The 19,447-nt window shown below is 38.2% G+C and overlaps 1 protein-coding gene across 5 annotated transcripts in view; it reads left to right on the top strand.

Annotated features, from left to right (window-relative positions):
* The window catches only part of CKAP5 (cytoskeleton associated protein 5), a 54,123-nt gene that overhangs the window by 12,580 nt on the left and 22,096 nt on the right, over nucleotides 1-19,447 (top strand). For all 5 annotated transcript variants that reach the window (XM_032690164.1, XM_032690167.1, XM_032690166.1 and 2 more), the window contains exons 5-23: nucleotides 2,732-2,903; nucleotides 3,787-3,919; nucleotides 4,205-4,308; nucleotides 4,682-4,795; nucleotides 5,032-5,136; nucleotides 7,696-7,785; nucleotides 7,883-8,047; nucleotides 8,810-8,938; nucleotides 9,749-9,931; nucleotides 10,868-10,981; nucleotides 12,220-12,330; nucleotides 13,554-13,646; nucleotides 14,152-14,337; nucleotides 15,975-16,069; nucleotides 17,385-17,442; nucleotides 17,526-17,651; nucleotides 17,982-18,118; nucleotides 18,277-18,451; nucleotides 19,002-19,115. In XM_032690164.1, coding sequence (XP_032546055.1) covers nucleotides 2,732-2,903; nucleotides 3,787-3,919; nucleotides 4,205-4,308; nucleotides 4,682-4,795; nucleotides 5,032-5,136; nucleotides 7,696-7,785; nucleotides 7,883-8,047; nucleotides 8,810-8,938; nucleotides 9,749-9,931; nucleotides 10,868-10,981; nucleotides 12,220-12,330; nucleotides 13,554-13,646; nucleotides 14,152-14,337; nucleotides 15,975-16,069; nucleotides 17,385-17,442; nucleotides 17,526-17,651; nucleotides 17,982-18,118; nucleotides 18,277-18,451; nucleotides 19,002-19,115 — 2,404 coding nt within the window. The remainder of the gene's footprint in view (nucleotides 1-2,731; nucleotides 2,904-3,786; nucleotides 3,920-4,204; nucleotides 4,309-4,681; nucleotides 4,796-5,031; nucleotides 5,137-7,695; nucleotides 7,786-7,882; nucleotides 8,048-8,809; nucleotides 8,939-9,748; nucleotides 9,932-10,867; nucleotides 10,982-12,219; nucleotides 12,331-13,553; nucleotides 13,647-14,151; nucleotides 14,338-15,974; nucleotides 16,070-17,384; nucleotides 17,443-17,525; nucleotides 17,652-17,981; nucleotides 18,119-18,276; nucleotides 18,452-19,001; nucleotides 19,116-19,447) is intronic.

Below are 19,447 nucleotides of genomic sequence, written 5' to 3' on the forward strand. Positions count from 1 at the left end.
CCTGGGGAGCCTGTTCCAGTGCCCAACTACCCTCTGGGTGAAGAACCTTTTTGTAATATCCAACCTAAACCTTCTCTGACCCAACTTCAGGATATTCCCTCGGGTCCTGTCACTGGTCACCACAGAGAAGAGATCAGTGCCTGCCCCTCCTCTTCCCCTCACAAGGAAGTTGTAACTGCAGTGAGGTTTCCCCTCAGTCTCCTCTTCTCCAGGCTGAACAGACCAAGTGACCTCAGCTGCTCCTCATATGGCTTCCCCTCAGGGCTCTTCACCATCTTTGTTGCCCTTTGGACACTCTAAGGGCTTAATATCTTTTTTTATATTGTGGCTGCCCAAACTGGACACAATATTCAAGGTGAGGCCACACCAGTGCAGAGCAGAGCGGGACAATCCCCTCCCTGGACCAGCTGGCGATACTTTCCCTGGTGCCCCCCAGGACACAGGTGGCCCTCCTGGCTGCCAGGGCACTGCTGACTCATATTCAACTTGCCATCGAGCACGACCCACAGGTCCCTTCCCATGGCACTGCTTTCCAGTATCTCATTCCTCAGACTGTATGTACATCCAGGGTTGCCCCATTCCAGGTGCAGAATCTGGCGCTTCCCTTTACTGAACGTCATATGACTGGTGATTGCCCATCTCTCCAGTTTGTTGAGGTCTCTCTGCAGGGCCTCCCTGCCTTTGAGGAACTCAACAGCTCCTCCCAGTTTTGTTTGTCTGTAAACTTGCTTAGTATCCCTTCCAGTCCTGTGTCCAAGTCATTTATGAAGATTTTGAAGAGCACAGGGCCTAAGATGGAGCCCTTTGGAACCCCACTTTTTTAAAAAGGAGAGCAGATAATGCTCCCTAAAAACCAAGTCCAATCTGAGATAAGGTAGTACGTTTCAGTAATATTTTTCTTTTTTGTTCCATGTCAAGTGTATTTGGTACCTTGGAGTGAAAAATACTGGGGCTTTGTAAAATTCTTGGTGTATATGTAATTCAATGTCCATTAGGTTTTTTTTTTTTAAAGGAAACAGATAATTTTGGAATTAATGGACAGAAAACTTTTCTGAGTAAAGTAGCTCGTGTGATAACTGTATAATGTATATGGAGTGTCTTCTGCTGTGTATGTTTTAGAGGACTTGCTGAGGCATATATATAGATAGTCCTTGTTAAACTGCTTCAGGCTTCTGTTAAAAGTCAAAAGCATTGTGCTTAGCACATTATCTGTGTTTCTGCTAAGTGAAACTACTGTCCCATATTTAAGAATATATTTTAGCTATTTTAAATTGCCTAATCTAGTGAAATGTCCTTTAACAGTGCAGTGTAATTAGAAACCTGCATAACCATCCTCAGTATCTTTCAACTACCCAGTCCTATAAAATGTGCTGCATCTACTTTTTTTCTTATGTGCGGTATTTTATTATCTTTGATGTTAAGATCAAATTCTTTCATAGAGCCCTATGGGCTTAAACTTCATCTTCTGTTTCTGAACTGTGTTGCTACCTGAATTTGTCTTGTGCTTTGAGAACCTTTCTACATTGATAACAAAATTTGTCTATGTTGTACCTAGGTGGGTAGCTTGAATGCAGAACTACTTTAGCTTCTGATGTTTTCTATCTTGTGCTAAGGTTTTTGTTCTTTCTTGTATTGTTATATAAATTAGCTTATATGAATTAGCTAAGAGTAAGTTTGTATAGGCACTCTTCCCAGTATGCTCTCTTTTTGAGTCATGATACAAAAATAAAAATCTTGGGCATCATATTCTGCATTTAAATTGTGTTGCTTCCAAGATATCTCTTAAAGGTTTTAATACTTAATATTTTTCAAACTGGGCATGGCTATAAAATGATAGGCACTAGAATTTCTAGAAAGTAAGATATATGAGTTTTAGTTCTTGAGCAGCCTTTTTTACTAGCTTTTTCATGTGGAACTTGATTGGAGGGAAACATAAGAGAAAGTGTGCTTAGTAGAAAGGTTACTTCAGCATTCTGAAGAGGAAATGCTTCTGAATCAAAACAATTTATTGCTTTTGAGGTGATTTATATATGATGCCTTAATAACTATAGCAGTTAACTTTACCGCGAGTTTGAAAAGAAAGTTCTTGTGTTCTCACTCGTCAGTGACTGAAAGAGAAAGTTTTGTATATTAAGTTCAACAACATGTAGAATCTGCTGACAAGGAGGGGTGGTTGGCTGGGGAAACTTGTTTTATGGGTCCTTCCAGTGGCATGTATTTCAACACGTATGTTTTCTGTGAAGATGACCCAAGCTCCCTATAATTATCTAGTCCAACAAGTGGAAAAGTGACTAATGCTTTTACTGCAGTTTGCCTCCAAGGATAGACAAAGGAGATTCTGTTCTGATTTAAAAAAAGTAGGTCAGACAAATTTTTGTCTAAGGACAGCTTCTTTCTTTTTCTTTTTTTCTCCACTCCCTTGCCCCTGTCAAGGGGGCACATTTAAGCACCAGTTTGGATTAAGTACTCTGAAGTAATTTTAGAATTGGTTTTGTAATTCCAAGATAGGTGTGGAGGGTAATTTTGGTGGGGCAAGTATTCTTTAAATTTTACAGTAGCTCAGTAGCATCACAAAATAATATCTATAATAATGATTTGAGAAATGACACAATCCCTAAATGTGCACCGGAAGACGTTCATAGATTGTTTCTTTAAAAATGAGTTATTACTTGTGAATCACTCCCTGGTTTCTACCTGGACCCTGATGCTATTCCATGTGTTTAACTTACAGTGAATTTGGTTCAAAAATAATTTCACTGAAGCCAATCATCAAAGTATTGCCAAAACTTTTTGAATCTCGGGAGAAGGCTGTTCGAGATGAAGCCAAGCTCCTTGCTGTGGAGATCTACCGTTGGATAAGGGATGCTTTGAGACCTCCATTGCAGAACATAAATTCTGTTCAGGTAGGCAGAAAGTTGTTCTGTATCCAAATGTTTGATAGAACACTTCCATGCTCACCCTCCCTGATTCTGTAGTGTTGGATCTTCTTAAAGCTGGAATGTATTTTTTAGCTTCCTGTAACTTTACCCAAAATGTTAGTCACTCTTTGTAAGGAAATTGTAACAATGTTTTGTTGCTCTGAGCATCCTATTGAATCTGAGGAGTGGAATTGAGTAGTAGAATGGTTGCCCTATAAAAGACCCCTGCACTGAAAGTCTTTAAGTCAACCATTTTCATTCTTGGTTTTCTTTTTTTACCGAAGTTTTTTTCTCTGTGCATCCCTTCATACTTGTTGTGATGGTGTTCAGGGTGTGACTGTTCCATTTCAGGAAGTGGCATTGCATTATGATAGAACATTCCATTGTTTTAAAACTTTATAAATTATGCGTCCTTCCCTCCTACCCACTTCAGTTAATAGTGTTCAGGTGGAAAACAGTAGCTTGCTGTAAAAATGCACGGTTATAAAAACCTACACTGTTTCTCAAAAGTAGCTGAGCATGTTTGTTTCATCTTAGTTTTAGTGTGTAATAATAGCATGGCCGTAATGGAGATCTTCCTTCATGCTCAGCCATTTTTATTTCAAAGCCTCTACAGAGGGACCACACCATTCTGACTGTTCTAGAATTGGTTCCTAGGTAAATGTTTTGCATTGATAGTATTCTGTTCTGTGGTTATACTTAGACAAAAATCTTCTGAACAGTGAATGTGAAGTTACTCCTTTAATGGCAAAATAAGAACTTAAAGGTAGTGCTGTCTTGGCTTGGAGATGGGAAAAATATAATGAGTTGCTTGTGTTATGCTTGTGCATAATGTCTCCAATATGATGATTCTTTTCCCTTTCGGCAGCTAAAAGAGCTGGAAGAAGAGTGGATCAAAGTGTCATCAGCTGTTCCTAGGCAGACCAGGTTCCTACGTTCCCAACAGGAGCTGAAGGCAAAATTTGAGCAGCAGCAGGCAGTTGGAGGGGATGCAGATGGAGGTAAGCTGTTTAATCTCTGAACTCCATTGAAAAATATATTACTGGTATACAGATTGTGAAGGAATGTGTTAAATTGTAAAGGAGCTTTTACTCAGACTGGTGCGAAACATACAGGGTGCACTACACAAGACATGTCTGGGACAGAAGCTTGATATGAAATAATATCTGTCCTTTAAAATAGCAAAATCACAACTGCTGACAGCACTTTCTGAACAATGAGCCTTAGGTGGTGCTCTAGTCAAAATTTTGCGTCGCTCTGCTTATACTTTTCTCTCCTGGTTGCAGGAGGTGATGATGAGGAAGAGACGGTACCACAAGTAGATGCATATGAGTTGCTTGAAGCTGTAGAAATTCTTTCCAAGCTTCCCAAAGACTTCTATGAGAAAATAGTAAGCATAAACCTAAATACTACCTGTTAATTCTATGACGTGGAGCTGATGAGTCTTAAGACTTACAGACATTCTGCAATGTATGCTTTAGTGCTGCATGGATAATAACAAGCTAGTGTAAGTGAAATATACACTCATAAATGATCTCACAATTGAGTTTAGCAGCAAGAAAGAAGTAATTTTAAGGAGCTGAGATGTGTCCTGGGAAAGGACTGGAATTTGTATTTCATTGCAATTGCTGATGTTGAACTGCAGGGAGATCTTGGTTTTCTCAGGAGGATGGAATTAAAATCTTTAATCTATGGTTTGGGGCAAGTATGCTTCTCTAGAACTGTTTACATTTGTAGGTTAATGTAAATTATTTGCTCTACAGGAAGCAAAAAAGTGGCAAGAAAGGAAAGAAGCTCTAGAGGCTGTTGAACTATTAGTGAAAAATCCCAAGTTGGAATCAGGAGACTATGCAGACTTGGTGAAAGTTCTCAAAAAGGTAATAAATAAAACCCAGAGTGCTCATATATATATTAATATTTTTTGTAATTAATTTGTATTATAGTTTAAAAGTTACAGTTGAGGCAGTACTCCTGAGTAGAAAATTATTAACCGGAATAGTGGTGGAAATAACCCAATCTGTGGCCCACCAGCTATGTGGAGAAATTCTTCCATGTCTCTAAAACTTGGGTTTTCAGTCTTTAACATTGTTTGTTTGGGTTTTTTTCTGTTCAGGTTGTTGGAAAGGATACAAATGTTATGTTAGTAGCTTTGGCTGCCAAATGCCTTGCTGGACTAGCTACTGGCCTCCGAAAGAAGTTTGGACAGTATGCAGGGCATGTAAGTAAGAGTATGTACTTTTTTCTGATTTTATTGATGCTGGACACCTTTTTTCTTTTGGTACTTTCAAAGGTATTCTTTATACAATTATGAATGCTTACCTACCCCTTAAAGGAGCAAGCACTGAAATACCTGCCAAGGTCTTTGCGGCTTAAGTTTGAAAGGACCTTCTTTATTCATATCCAGCAACATGAAGTTTTCTATTGCAATATAAATCTTCTGTACTAAGAAAACTGAATTATTCTGCCATGAAATGAGCTTTATTTACTTTACTTCATCCTCGAGATACACCCACAGAAATGCATTTTTAGGCCTCAGTGGAAAAAATAGCTTCTGAATCAGAGTTCTACTTAGCAGCTCTGTGGTCTATGTTTTATGTTGGTTAGATTTTTTTGAATGCTGGGGGAGGTAGGTGGTGGGTGTTTTGTTTCTTTGTTGTCTGGTCTTTGTTTGGTTTTTGGTTTTGGTTTTTTGTTTTTGTTTTTTTTTTTGTTTGGTGGGGTTTTTTTGTCTGCTTCTGAGATTTTTGGTACCAAAATGTTCTGGTCATCTAATGTAGTGCTCTTTGTTCTCCTTTGCTGCTCATCTCTTACCAACAGCTAATATCAGGGAATACAGGAAAGCTTACAAACGAAGGGAGCTTTTATAATTGCAGTTCTCACTTGTTTCTCAAGCCTCTGTTACTGTGTTCTTTAAGCTGCTCAATCAAATTTTTCATGTGATAAGCAAGAGTGATGGAGTTAAGAGCTTAGAGACAGAGAGAACTGATGTGCCTGGCTGCCGGTAGTGTTGTATTTGAATTGGGAAGTTACTGAATTTCACTGCTTCAGAAACATCCAAGTCTCCTGAACTCTGAACAACGGTTTAGACACTCTTTGTGATTCCGAAAGCTGTCTGTAGTTGTAAGAAGCATTCTCTACATCTGTTTACACTTGATTTCTAATGGTTAATCCTCATAGCTACAGAGTTAGTATTGAAAAAAGCCAAGCTTCTAAAATAAGGGTGTCGCTCTGTGGTTGCCAAGCAAATGGCATTGAGAAGATGACTTTGTCAGTACTGTAATGGCAGCTATGAAGTGCATGATCTCAGTACTCATTTTGCAGTTGACTTTGTTTGCTGGATTTATTTACTTGTGAGGAAGATGTAGGCTTCTCCTGAGAGTGGGCATCGAAGTGTTATAAAACAGAATTGTTGCTACAATTGTGGGATTATTATGAACTGTATTAGTTAAATATAGGACTGTAATGGTAGTCTGCAGTCTGTGCTCAAACAAGAGATGAAATCATGAGTAGAATCATACTGCTCACTGTAATTGAGTGCCTCAGCTTCACTTCTGACTGCATTTGTAGCCCTGGACTGGCTTTTCTTCCCTTCCTCTCACATGGGACACAGCTTCTAAGTACTCATTCTGGCTGTCAGCATTTTCTAAAACAGAGGCTTAATGATTTTAAGTATCTCCTTTTTTTGACTTTATTCTCTGTAGGGGTTTAGGGGTGTCTAGCATCTGCAATAGCAAGTATAAGGGCCTTTACAGTGCACTATCTGTGTTAACTGAAGTTTTTTGAGTACTGAAGTCTCTGAATAGGGAATTTGGAAGCTGCAGCCCAAGAAAGTATACCACCTGAGCTTAGTCACTGTGTGTTACAGGGGGTTGAGATCACATAGTTGGCTTCTGAGGAGAAAGCAAATCTATTTTGTGTTATGCAAGAGCTTATAACTTCTGTAAGGCACCCAACTGCTTCCAAGCTATGAACTGTGTTACATTTATGAAAATCTTGAAAATAGACTGCCTTCCACAGTTAAGATATATGTGTTTCTGGCTCATGACAGAAGTTCTTACTGTTATGGAGACCATACTTAAATGGACCTGCTCATATTACTGGCAAACGAGAACGTCTGCTGAATAGTTATTTTTATTTTTTTTCTCCTTGAATATTTTATTTGTTTGTTTTTCAACAGTGACTGACTGAGCACCTACATTAGGTAGAAATTGCTGTCAAATTCCAGTTTAGTGTCAGGTGTACTTTTTCAAGGTGATAGGTATGAAAAATATTTCTGCAGAGGATTCACTTTGCTTTAGAGTCATGGTCTTGTCAGCTATGGGTCAGATGAGGACTTCTCAATGAACCATGCTTAGGGCTGTCAGAAAGCTGGGAAAGAGAGGACAGGTTATGCCTTTTTGGATTCTTATAGTAAAAGAGCACAGTACTTCTGTGTTGTGAAATTGTTTATTTCCATTCTATTGCTCTGTGTTCCAAACCAGTAGAGCTAGAGCATTAATCTGTAATTATATGGACTTGTATGTTCACCTTCTGTTTAGTTGTACTATGAAATTTTTAACAAAATCTTTATCTGTTAGTAGTGACTAGAATGAATTTAGTATTGGAGACCCACTAGAATAAACTAGTTCATTCTGCTGTTGTGTACCCCTGGAGGGAGACAGCAGTGATGTTTGAATTACTGGCTTCTCTGCAAAGTACCAGGGAGCAGACTCTCAGTCTTTGCTGTTATATTAGTGAAGAGGGGGTTGATGTTTTTGTTTGTTTCCCTTCTCCATAGGTTGTTCCAACAATCCTGGAGAAATTTAAAGAGAAGAAACCTCAGGTAGTGCAGGCACTTCAGGAGGCCATTGATGCAATATTTCTTACAGTAAGTAAGAGTGGAAATTTTCCCCTTGTCTGAGAATTGGTCTCTGATTTGCTGTTCTCTTTACTGAAACTAATGGCTTGTTTATTCAACATTGTAGACCACACTGCAGAACCTAAGTGAAGATATTTTGGCAGTCATGGACAACAAAAACCCAACAATTAAGCAACAAACATCCCTTTTCATTGCAAGAAGCTTCCGACACTGCACACCTTCTACTCTACCAAAAAGCCTGTTAAAACCTTTCTGTGCTGCACTTCTCAAGGTAAGGCAGGAGGAGTTGATACTTCTCTGTTATTGACTTGAGCACTGTTGTTCTGAAGCATTGGATTGTTCTGGGATAAGGACCCTTCTGGTAGTGCAAGGAGTAGTGCTACATAGTCCTCAGAGTCAGTTTTGACTGATGTCGAACTTGAAGGTGGCTGTCAGTCAAGGGAACAATTTAATTTCTTTTTTCTTAGCTTTTCTGAAGCTGTAGACTCACTAAGTTTGTAATAGGTTAAGACAGTGATTTGCAACTATTAAACTTCCAGACACTTGCTTCTTGCAGACATTTCTAACAAGTTTTTATTGGAATACTGCATACCACTTACTGTGAGTAAAAGAACCATTGATTCATACACAGCATTGACACTGGAGCATTTACCAATGTAAATTATAATGAGACATACTTTTTCTTATTGCAAAATAGTCCTTTCCTTGTTGTGGGAGATTGTCCTGGCTTAAAAAATGGAGATTCGAACAAGGCTGCAGAACTTTTAACTCCTTGTGAACTTTCATGGTGTTTCAGTATCAAAGCATGAATGTTTAACCTCTTCTTGTGTGAAAGGCCCAAAGATGGGAACATGACTGTATCTTAGAAACTGTAGACTTGGTCAGTACATAGGAAAACCGTTTTCTTTCTGCAGTGGAGTGTTAAGGATTACTCTGTAGTAGATGTGGATTTTAAAAAAGGGGAGGGGATTTATGTAGAAGATATTTAGATATGAACTGCAAGTCACATGACACAAGTTGTCTTTCTCTGCAGCATATCAATGATTCTGCTCCTGAAGTAAGAGATGCTGGATTTGAAGCATTAGGCACTGCCTTGAAGGTGGCTGGAGAAAAAGCTGTGAATCCTTTTCTAGCAGATGTAGACAAACTAAAGCTTGATCGGGTGAGTGTTGTTATAAATGTTGTAAAAAAGGCTCCATATTTATCCATTTAAGATGCATCTTAGGCTAGAGAAGATGAAAGAGGATGCTTTAGCCTAGTGACTTCTAACAAAGATTTTTTTTAAATTTATTTTTTACTTAAATACTGCTGGTGTTGAAGGGAATCTGAGAATCTTATTTCTTCTAGGTTATCAAGCTTTTTACTTCTCCTTAAAATGCACTAATACTCGTAACATTGCACCTTATCATTCTTATGTTAATTATGTTAAGTATCTGTTTTCAAGGCTGTATTATCTATGAGTGGGTTGTGAGATTTGGTTGGTTGTAAGTGGGGCTTTGTTTTTGAACACTTTGTTGCCTGAAACAAGGTTTTAGGTCACAATCATATTACTAGACAGGATTTGGTATTAAAGACTTACTTTCCAACAACCTTGTTGCTGGAACTTTTGCATAAACTGACAGGTGTGTTGACTGAATGAAGATTTTGTAATTTAAGGTGCTAAAAATTAGCCTTCAGAGTATCTCTAAATATCAGTAGGATGTCAATGCTCTCTCTGTGTAGAAATGCACTTCATTTTGAACTAGGAAAATTATTCTGGCAATACAGTCATGGCTGATGCCATTGACTGGTTAACCTTGCTATTGTAAGGAATACAGGATAACAATTTTGTGAAGTAAACAACTTGAACTTTTCACATTTTTTCCAGAGTAATCAAGTTTGAAACACTGCTGGTGAAGGGACACTGTACATCCAGTTGTTTTAGCTAAAAAGCTTCTTGCCCCTCCCCTTTTCTTTTCTTGCTGCTTGGCAGATTAAAGAGTGTGCTGAGAAGGTAGAACTGGTTTATGGTAAAAAGACAGGAGGAGCTGCTGAGAAAAGAGAAGGCAAGCCTGTTGCTGGAAAGACTGCTGCTCTTCCAGGGCCTGGGGCAGATAAAGAAACAAAAGATGCAGCAACTAAAGCAGGACCACTGAAAAAAGCATCCGCTGTGAAGGTAGGAGATTGTCTGTGATTGCATTAAATAGTTACTGTAGATCAAAGGTGGACTGTTGAACATCCCCTTCTGCTGAAGTATTGCTGTCCTTTTGCAGGAGTAGGTGAGCCTGTCAGCAAAAATAATTTGGGACTTTCTGAGAATGTACTTGATGAAATGTCAGTTTTTAATGATACAAACTGTATTGTCACTTATGTCTTAATACCAGGTTTTGATTTTGAAATAGTGATAAAGCACTGGAGGCATTCAGAGGAGCCTCAGATGTTGTAACATTGATGTGCTCTCTGGTGATATAGTAATACTTAGCTGAAGTCAACATCTCTTTTTGTAACTAGCAAGGTTACTAATTAAGTATTGAGTATTCTCTTCAGCAACATTTTTAGTTTGTTCCTTTGTTTATATTTAAATAATTTGAACCATTAGCCTATATTTCTTTAAAATTATTCTTTGGATTTTAAAAATTGACTTCAGTAGCACCATAGGTGGTCTTTGTAATATGCTACTTAGTTCTCCATGTGGGTTCCCCGGAAGTGACTAGTGGAATAAATCATGTTTTTTGAAATCTGTTGATACTCTGGTAACCTGGGAAAGAGAACCAGTTACAAGTTTATATTCTCCTATGGATACTGATTAGATATTATAGATAAATTAATTATTTTCTGGACCTCACAAATACATACATCCTTTCCCATTTCATCCCTCATTGTTTTGTGTGTCCCTGATTTTACTGTGTTTCCTAAAACCTATAGTCTGAAAGCAACATTAAATTAAATAAGCTTTTAGCAGAAAGCTATTTTGACTGTGGCTGTTATGCTACCAAAGAGGTACATATTTTCTTTACATTAAAATATATAAGTGTGGAAAAACAGCAGTTCTTTTTGATAGTCAAACTAGAGACATGTTTGATCTTGGCTAATTTATCCATTATCTTTCTAGTCTGGGGTCCCACCCAAGAAAGGCAAACCAGCTACAGCTGCAGGTGCAGGAGGTGCTGGGGCTAAAGGCAAGAAGGGTCCTGAGACCAAAGAAATATTTGAGTCAGAGCTATCTGTGAGTATTCTACTGTCCTCTGAAATATGAAGTCCTCTGTGATTACAGTTTTGGTAATCAGTTCTGCAGCTACTATAAAATTTTTCACTGAAGTTGGAGAGGGGGAGGGTTTGTTGGTGGTGGGTTTTTTGTTTCGCTTTGGGAATTTTTTGTTAGGAGAAGGGAAAGCGATATGGATAAATTCATAACTGGTGAAATGGATCTTTGGTAAATACAGTTGTTCTTCAGGCTGTTGTTGGTACCAGACCATTTAAAACAGTAAGCAGTAAATCATGCTAATATAACAGGATATATCATTGTCCCTGAACTAGGAAAAAATGAAAAAAGTAATGACATGACTACTTCATATGTAATTTAGTATTCATGATTTGCTGAAGGTGTTTGGTATTAAAAGCCTGAGAATACATTCTTCTGGAATTTACATTAAAATCTGAAGTGAAATACAGTAATAATTAAATGAACTAATGCAAGGCTGTTCTGGGCTGTTCATATTACATTTCAAGTTACATTTCAAGAAAATGACTGAATTCTCCATGTTAGTTGAGCATTTACCTTCCTTCTTGGTAGGGAACGAGGTAAGCTAAGGTATCTGTAGGTCAAACAGTAACAGAAAAAGCTATTAAAGCTCTGCTAGATGTATCTGCAAGTTTTTTACACTGTGAGTTATGCTTAGAGTGTTGTTTAGAATAAATAATTTCCATTATGTGTCCAGGTTATATTGCTAGTTATGCAGTGGACAAAAAGTATACAGTTCCTGAAGGTGATACAGACACCAGTGAAACAAGGGAAGTTATTTAGTAATAAAAACTTTAATTTTCCATTTTCCTAAAATGGAGGCAGATGATGTCTTTTTCCCATCCACCCTCATCAGTTACTGATTCATTGCTGTCAGTGTTTATTCAGACTTGATACAAAATTATCTTGCAGATTTTAGGTTACCTCTGCTTGATTCTGTAACTAAATAGTGGGTAATCCAGATTATTTTTGACTGTGTGCACAATTTATCATCCTTTCCAGGGATTACCTTTCTCTTGCAGTACAGTTTAGCAGCTTCCCAAACCCATAAAACCCCTAAACTGTAAGCCATACAAAATCTTTCAACCTACAACAGAACCATTTTCATATTTTGTAAATGCACTACAGTACAAGGGTCATTCCAGTATATCACCTGTCCTTAAGGCTGCTGCCCTCCTGAAGGGATACAGTGGGGTGTTAACCTTGTTCTGGTCTGTCTGCAGATGGAAGTATGTGAAGAGAAAGCTGCTGCTGTCCTTCCAGCTTCTTGTATCCAGCAGTTGGACAGTGGTAACTGGAAAGAGAGGCTTGCCTGCATGGAGGAGTTTCAGAAGGTAAATATGTAACAGTTGGTAAGAAGAGAGACAAGTAGGGAAAGCAAAAGCGAGTAATAATTTCTTCAGCTCTTTAGGCCTGGTAACTCTCCTGAAAGACATGCTAGTAGTAGTGGTATGTCAGCACTTCAGATGGATTAAGCAATACTTGCAAAAGCCAAGTGCCTTATTATGGTTTAAGTTCCATAACAAGAGTGGAGTGAGTATTTTGGGTTGGTGTAGATAGTTACGCTTTAGTCAAAAATACTTGTATTTTGATTGAGGATTCTTAAAGGTCTTTTTAAAACTCCAAATAATTCTAAAGCTTGATCTCAAAGATAGCTAGGTTTAAACAAAAGGTTTTGCAATGAATAGGCTAAATCTGTTGCAAATAAGTTCCTGCTTTTTGTGTGTTAGGCAGCAATTGATTATAATAAAAATTTCAACTGGTAAATAGTTAATGTTTGGAGCCCTATACAATACTAACAATCTTCACAGTGGTGGAGAGTGCTTCATGTAGTCACAAATGAAAAAAGCATCACGTCTCACTCAAATGGTATCCATCAGAAGACCTTTGAGAGTTCAGATTCAAAAAGGCTTCCACTGTAGATGTACAAGTAGTTCATAGCATTACACCATTACAGTTGTGACTGAATGTTAATATTTTAGTAGAAAAAGTGGCTAACTTCAGTTAGGAAATGGTGACTGCCTGCAACAAAATGCTGCTGCAGAAGCCAGTTTTATTCAAATGTAAAGATATAGCAGTTTCAGTTGAATGAATAAGCCTAACAACAAGTAGAAAACAGTAATTTAGATTACATTCAGGCTGAATCTCGGCTGTGTAGTCAGCATTCCAATGTGAAAGGTGCACAATATATTTAATCTTATAAAACAAAAATAGCTTTTTAAGGGATGAGTGGGTTGTTTGGGGGTTTTTGTTTGTTTTTAGTTAAGTGTTAAATTCTTAGGGCTGGAATGGCCAATAGTGGTCTTTAAGGACATTTGTTAAAGAACATATAAAGTGTAGTGATGCAAATGCTATAGTTGAAATGTTGGCTCAGTCCCTGTAAATGGGATCCTTGTAAAAGTGGGTCTTGTAGTAAGGTTCTTGAGGTAAATTCTTATGCTGAGAATTTCTGCAACTTAATTCAGTATTAAGAAAATATTTAGAGGACAGTCGAGAACTTCTGTTTGAGTTTTGTATGATTTTTGACCCACTGGCTAACTTAATGTTTATCTCTTAGGCTGTTGAGCTTATGGAGAGAAGTGAAATGCCTTGCCAAGCTCTAGTAAGAATGCTGGCCAAGAAACCTGGTTGGAAGGAAACGAATTTTCAGGTAATACATTATCCTTCAGTAACTAACAGCTCATTTTTTTGTTACTTAACGTGAACTATTTTTCCAACTAAAAGGCTGTAGGTGCATATGTCGTTGGTGATAGTCATAGCACCATGGCCACAGTTCTATCTGTAGTCAGTGAGACATATAAACTCTGAAATTAAGTTTTATTTCTGCTGACAGTTGAGACTTGGATATCTTCAAACATTCTCTGGATGTATGTACATACATGTGTGTGTATATATAAGTTCTAAAAGTAGATAATGGCTGCCAAGTGTTATTGTGTATATATAAATATAACAATATGCATTTGCATGTGCCCACAAATTTTTGTGCATAATCACACAAAAACAAATATGTGTGCATATAAAATGTCTGTATACATTGGTGTTTATCCCCAAATACATCTAATTTTTTATATGTAGCTATAGGTAGATAGAATAAAAAAATCACTCTAAAATACACAAAGACGTGAGTAACTTTCTTGCTGTTGTGGACATTCCAGGTGATGCAAATGAAGCTGCATATAGTTGCATTGATTGCACAAAAAGGAAACTTCTCCAAAACTTCAGCACAGGTTGTGCTGGATGGTCTTGTAGACAAGGTCGGTGATGTGAAATGTGGGAGTAATGCAAAAGAAGCCATGACAGCAATAGCAGAAGCATGTCAGTTGCCATGGACTGCTGAGCAGGTGAGTAAGCAGTGTCCTTCCCATCTGAGGAGTAAATCCTAAATCTTTGTTTTTTCTCTGTTGCTTGAAAGTTATTTGTTTGCGAGAGAGCTTGTGAGGTAGAAGAAGGTATGTTACTCCAAAAGCAGAAACAGAATCATAGAATGGTTTGAGTTGGAAGGGACCTTAAAGGTCATTTAGGTCCACACTCCCCTGCCATGGGCAGTGACACCTTCCACTAGACCAGGTTGCTCAAAGCCCCATCCAACCTGGCCTTGTACGTTTCCAGGAATGGGGCATTCACAATTTCCCTTTCAGTTTAAAGCTGTTCCCCTTTGTCCTATCAATACATGCACTAGTCAAGAATTTTCTTGTAGGCCCCCTTCAAGTACTGAAAGGCTGCAAATAAGATCACCCTGGAGCCTTTTCTTCTTCAGGCTGAACTATTCCAATTCTGTCACTGTTTCCTCATAGGAGAGGTGCTCCATTCTTCTAATCATCTTGGTGGCTCTTCTCTGGAGTTGCTTCATCAAATCTGTGTCCTTCCTGTGCTGGGGACCCCAGAGCTGGATGCAGTGCTCCAGGTGGGGTCTCAGAAGACCAGCGTAGAAGGGAAGAATAACTTCCCTTGACCTGCTGACCACGCTGCTTTTGAGGCAACCCAGGACATGACTGGCTTTCTGGGATGAACATGCACATTGCCAGTTCTTGTCTAGCCTCTTGTCCACCTCCAGGTCTTCTTTGTCAGGGTTGCATTCTCACTCTTTCTCTTCCCTTCAGCTGCTACTGATACCAGGGGTTGCCCTGACCCAGGTGCAGCATCTTGCACTTGGCTTTGTTGAACCTCATGAGGTTCCTATGGACCCACTTCTTGAGCTTGTCCAGGTCCCTCTGGTGGCATCCTATCTTTAAGGCATGTTGATTGCACCACACGACATGGTTCATCTCAAACTTGCTGAGGGTGCACTCAATCCCTTTGTGTTGTTGATGAAGCCGTTAAGTAGCATTGGTCCTGGTACAGACCCCTGAGGGACACCGTTGTCACTGATTCCATCAGGACCCTGAGCCACTGGCCACTACCCTATGGATGCAACTGTTCAACCAATTCCTTATCCCCAACAGTCCACTCATCAAATCCATCTCTCTGCAATTTAGAAGCGTGTTGTGGGGGATCATGTCAAAGGCCTTACAGAAGTTCAGATAGATGGCAACTGTAACTCCACTGATGTAGTCACTCCATCATAGAAGGCCTTCTATGGTGGTTGGTCAGGCAGGACTTGCTCTTGGTGAAGCTGTGCTGGCCATCTCAGTCACCTCCTTGTTCTCCATGTGCCTTAGCACACATCTAGGAGGATGTGTTCCATGATCTTCCAACATCAGTAATAATGAGTAATTCACCAGTATCTCTTTTAATTCTGCCAGAGCAGTCTGTCATAAAGATGTCTCTGGCTGCCTTTAAGTACGTCAGGAACGTGTGGTTCACTTCAGTTCCAATTGTTTTCTACTACAGCAATACAATTGCTTTTTCCTCCCATGTTAGTCCAGCCTTTTCTGTTCACTTGTGATGCCCTGTGTTTTTTGCAGGTGTCTTTTTTATTACAATGCTTTGTCATCTGATTTGTCAGTGAAAATTTATACCTAACTCTCTTCTGTTTCAGGTTGTGGCTATGGCTTTCTCTCAGAAGAATCCTAAAAACCAGTCAGAAACTTTGAACTGGCTTTCAAATGCAATTAAAGAGTTTGGCTTTTCTGGGTAAGTCTTTTAAGTAAATTTCTAAGAGACACTCTAATGAAAATATTTGTAATCTAGGACTAAGATTCTCTTCATCTGAACTCTTGTTTCTTAAACTCTGATGCCAACCATCAGGTGCTCTTCTATCTCTAATTGTGTAAATGAAAGTATCTGACATTATTAGTGCAATGGGATGTGATTACGTTACAAGATCACTTGACCTTCTCTGAGGAGCATTTTTCTTAAACTTAAAGTACTGTAGGTGTGGGCTGGGCAAGGAGCTGTAGCATTGCATTTCTGTTATGCTGCTTGGATACACACCTGTACCCAGGTGGTTCACTATGTTTTATAGTTTAAAAAAAAAAAAAAAACAAAACCAAATCTGACAGCTACAGAAGAGTGCTTATTACTCTCCAGGGAGACATTTTGATGCTGATAACAGGATGAAGATTTAACCAACACAATAGCAGTTATGTCTGCCTCTATGGGGGTAAGAAATGGGTTCTCCATCAGAACCAGGGATAGTATTCTTAAATTTTTATTGGTCTCTTAACTGAATGTGATCAAGCATACCTAATACAGTGTACTGTTGAGAAGAAAATTTCTAAGCAGTGAAGACTTCAAGTATCAGTTTGACTAATTGGGCAGTTACAATGCCTGTCTTAAGGTATTTTGCAGCTATTAAGTGGATAAGTCTGGAAAGTAAACTCTTTTCTTTGGCAAAGTCTCCAAAAACTATGTATTTACAGCAGGGTAACCTGTGTGTAGATATGCTACTAGAACAATGCTGTTTGAGGCTACACAGATGGTATAGAAGGTTCAGAAATGTAAACCTTCCTTTATTTCTCCTGCAAATTTATTTTTGATATTCATGCCTTTTTCTGGAAGATTCTGAGCCTGACTAACAAAACAAATAAAGGGGTTTACTGTTATTGTGGGGGTTTTTTATGTAGCCATGTTTCAGGTGCTTAAAATTATTCTAAATTCTTTCATCAGTATTTCAGTCCTAGCAGTTATGTAGCAGGTGATGTAACTTAAGGAACTTTCTAGCTGTAATAATAGTTGGCTTTGATATAGATTATCATATGTTTACTGTATTGATTTTCATACATAGGCTATTCTCCAAACTGCACTCTTTCAGTAGTTATTTAAATAGCTACTATCTACACTATACCTGTGATGGTATTTTATAGGTGCAAATATCTTCTTCACATAAGCAAGTAGTATAAATCTGTCTCCAGGTATTTTTTTTTCTTTAACATGTTGTGATGATTTTATTTGTTGTTGGTGTTTCCTGTGTTGCATTTTGTTTATGGCAGAAATCTTTCTCCCACAGACTGAATGTCAAAGCTTTCATCAGTAACGTGAAGACAGCTCTTGCTGCAACTAACCCAGTGAGTAAATTTAGAATATCAATCCTGAATTATTATCAGTCCTTAAACTGAAGACTTGAGTGTTTTTGTCCTTTTTCTGGCAGGCTGTGAGGACTTCTGCCATTACGTTGCTGGGAGTAATGTATCTTTATGTGGGACCTCCTCTGCGAATGTTTTTTGAGGATGAGAAGCCAGCCCTTCTCTCCCAGATAGATGCAGAATTTGAAAAGGTATGAAGTGTAACTCTCTTACTAGCAAGTATCATTAAAACTACTTTAAGACTTCAGTAGCTGAAATCTGTAGTAATATTATGGTCTAACCTGTGTTTTTGTAAGTGAACCACATTTTTTTAAGGCAGTGCATGAAAGCTCCATGTCATTATGTCAATAGTCACATTTTTCATTACAAACTTCAAAAGTTCCTGGTTTTGTTTGAATAGCATAATGTTTTAGAAGTCTCTCTTCCTGAGCCAGTGCATTTGTATCATGCAAGGGGTTTTCTTTTTAAGGTCAAATGAAAAATTGTAAAATAGCTGTTTCTGATTTTTGCTTTGCTTGCAGATGCAAGGCCAGACAGCACCAACTCCAACTCGTGGCATTTCCAGGCACAGTGCAGGAGGTGGGGATGATGGTGAGGAAGAAGAACAAGAGGAAGTTGGGAATGATGTTGTGGATCTCTTGCCAAGAACAGATATTGGGTAGGTTTGGATTCTGCAGCCTGAAGACTTACTTTCACTGCAATTCAAAACTTTGTGTTTATAAACTTTGTAAGCAGAAATCTGTGATATTGAAGCACTCAAATACCAATAGATAGATAACTAAGAAAGTGGGCTTTTTACCTGTTTTTCTCCTACAGTGATAAGATCACAGCTGAACTAGTGTCTAAGATTGGGGATAAAAACTGGAAGATCAGAAAGGAAGGTCTAGATGAAGTGACAAGCATATTAAATGAAGCAAAGTTCATACATCCAAACATAGGAGAACTTCCAGCTGCTCTGAAGAATCGTCTCAATGACTCCAATAAAATCTTGGTATGTTTTCCAAAATCCTGTTTCAGCTGTTGCCAGCTTAGAACTTCAGTTATTTATGATTTCTGAACCTTGCTTAGTACTTGGTCTGTTACAATGTCATGAAATCAACAACTGGAAAACAGTGTATTGTATGTTTCTAGATCATATATTTGCCTATTTTTATGAATATTTGCCTTTCTTTTTATTTAAAAAAACCTTTCAAAAAAGGAAAATCTGTTTTTATTCTGAGCGTAATGTAAGCAAGTCTTCAAATAAGTTTGAGTAATTGCTTCACTTTTGACAAAAGTTAATTGTCTGTTGTTTAAAAATATTTTTAGTTGAAATTTAATTTGCTCAGAATATGGAAGTATTTTTTATTTATTTGTGTGATGAATTTGAGGTCTGGAATAGGTGTCATTAAGCAGGCATTCTAAAGTAAAAATCTAGTGTTTTAGTAAAGTCAAAGAAAAAGTAAAAATCAGCAGTGTTGCTTTTCCCCATATAACTTGGAGTTTTTGTAGACATGCTTGTAACACTGTTTTCTTTAAAACCTTTTTTTCTTTATGTGCAGGTGCAACAAACACTGAGCATTCTTCAGCAGCTAGCAACAGCAATGGGTCCCAATATCAAACAGCATGTGAAAAATTTGGGGATTCCTGTCATTACAGTCCTAGGAGATAGTAAGGTAGGACAGTCGTCAAGATCTCTTTGCCTTTTTGCATATCTGATCTATGTCTGAAAGTAACTGTTGCTATTTAGACTTGATTTTAAGAGGTGGATGGCAGTTTAAACTTTCTTTGGAAGCTTACACATTTTTTGAAAAGGTCTTGCCTGAATGACAGCATATTATCTAAATATGAATTTGTACCTGAATATATATTCTACTTGAGCTGTGGTCTCCTGCTTGTAACTAAACCCAGTCAGTGTCGTAATTTGGCTTTTAAATGAAATGTGGTGAGTGTATGCATATTTTCTAAGGCTGCAAGTACACTACCTTAGGCACTAAGCTAGTTTGCT

The sequence above is a fragment of the Chiroxiphia lanceolata genome, chromosome 6 (assembly GCF_009829145.1).
Source record: "Chiroxiphia lanceolata isolate bChiLan1 chromosome 6, bChiLan1.pri, whole genome shotgun sequence".
Classification (NCBI taxonomy): Eukaryota; Metazoa; Chordata; class Aves; order Passeriformes; family Pipridae; genus Chiroxiphia; species Chiroxiphia lanceolata.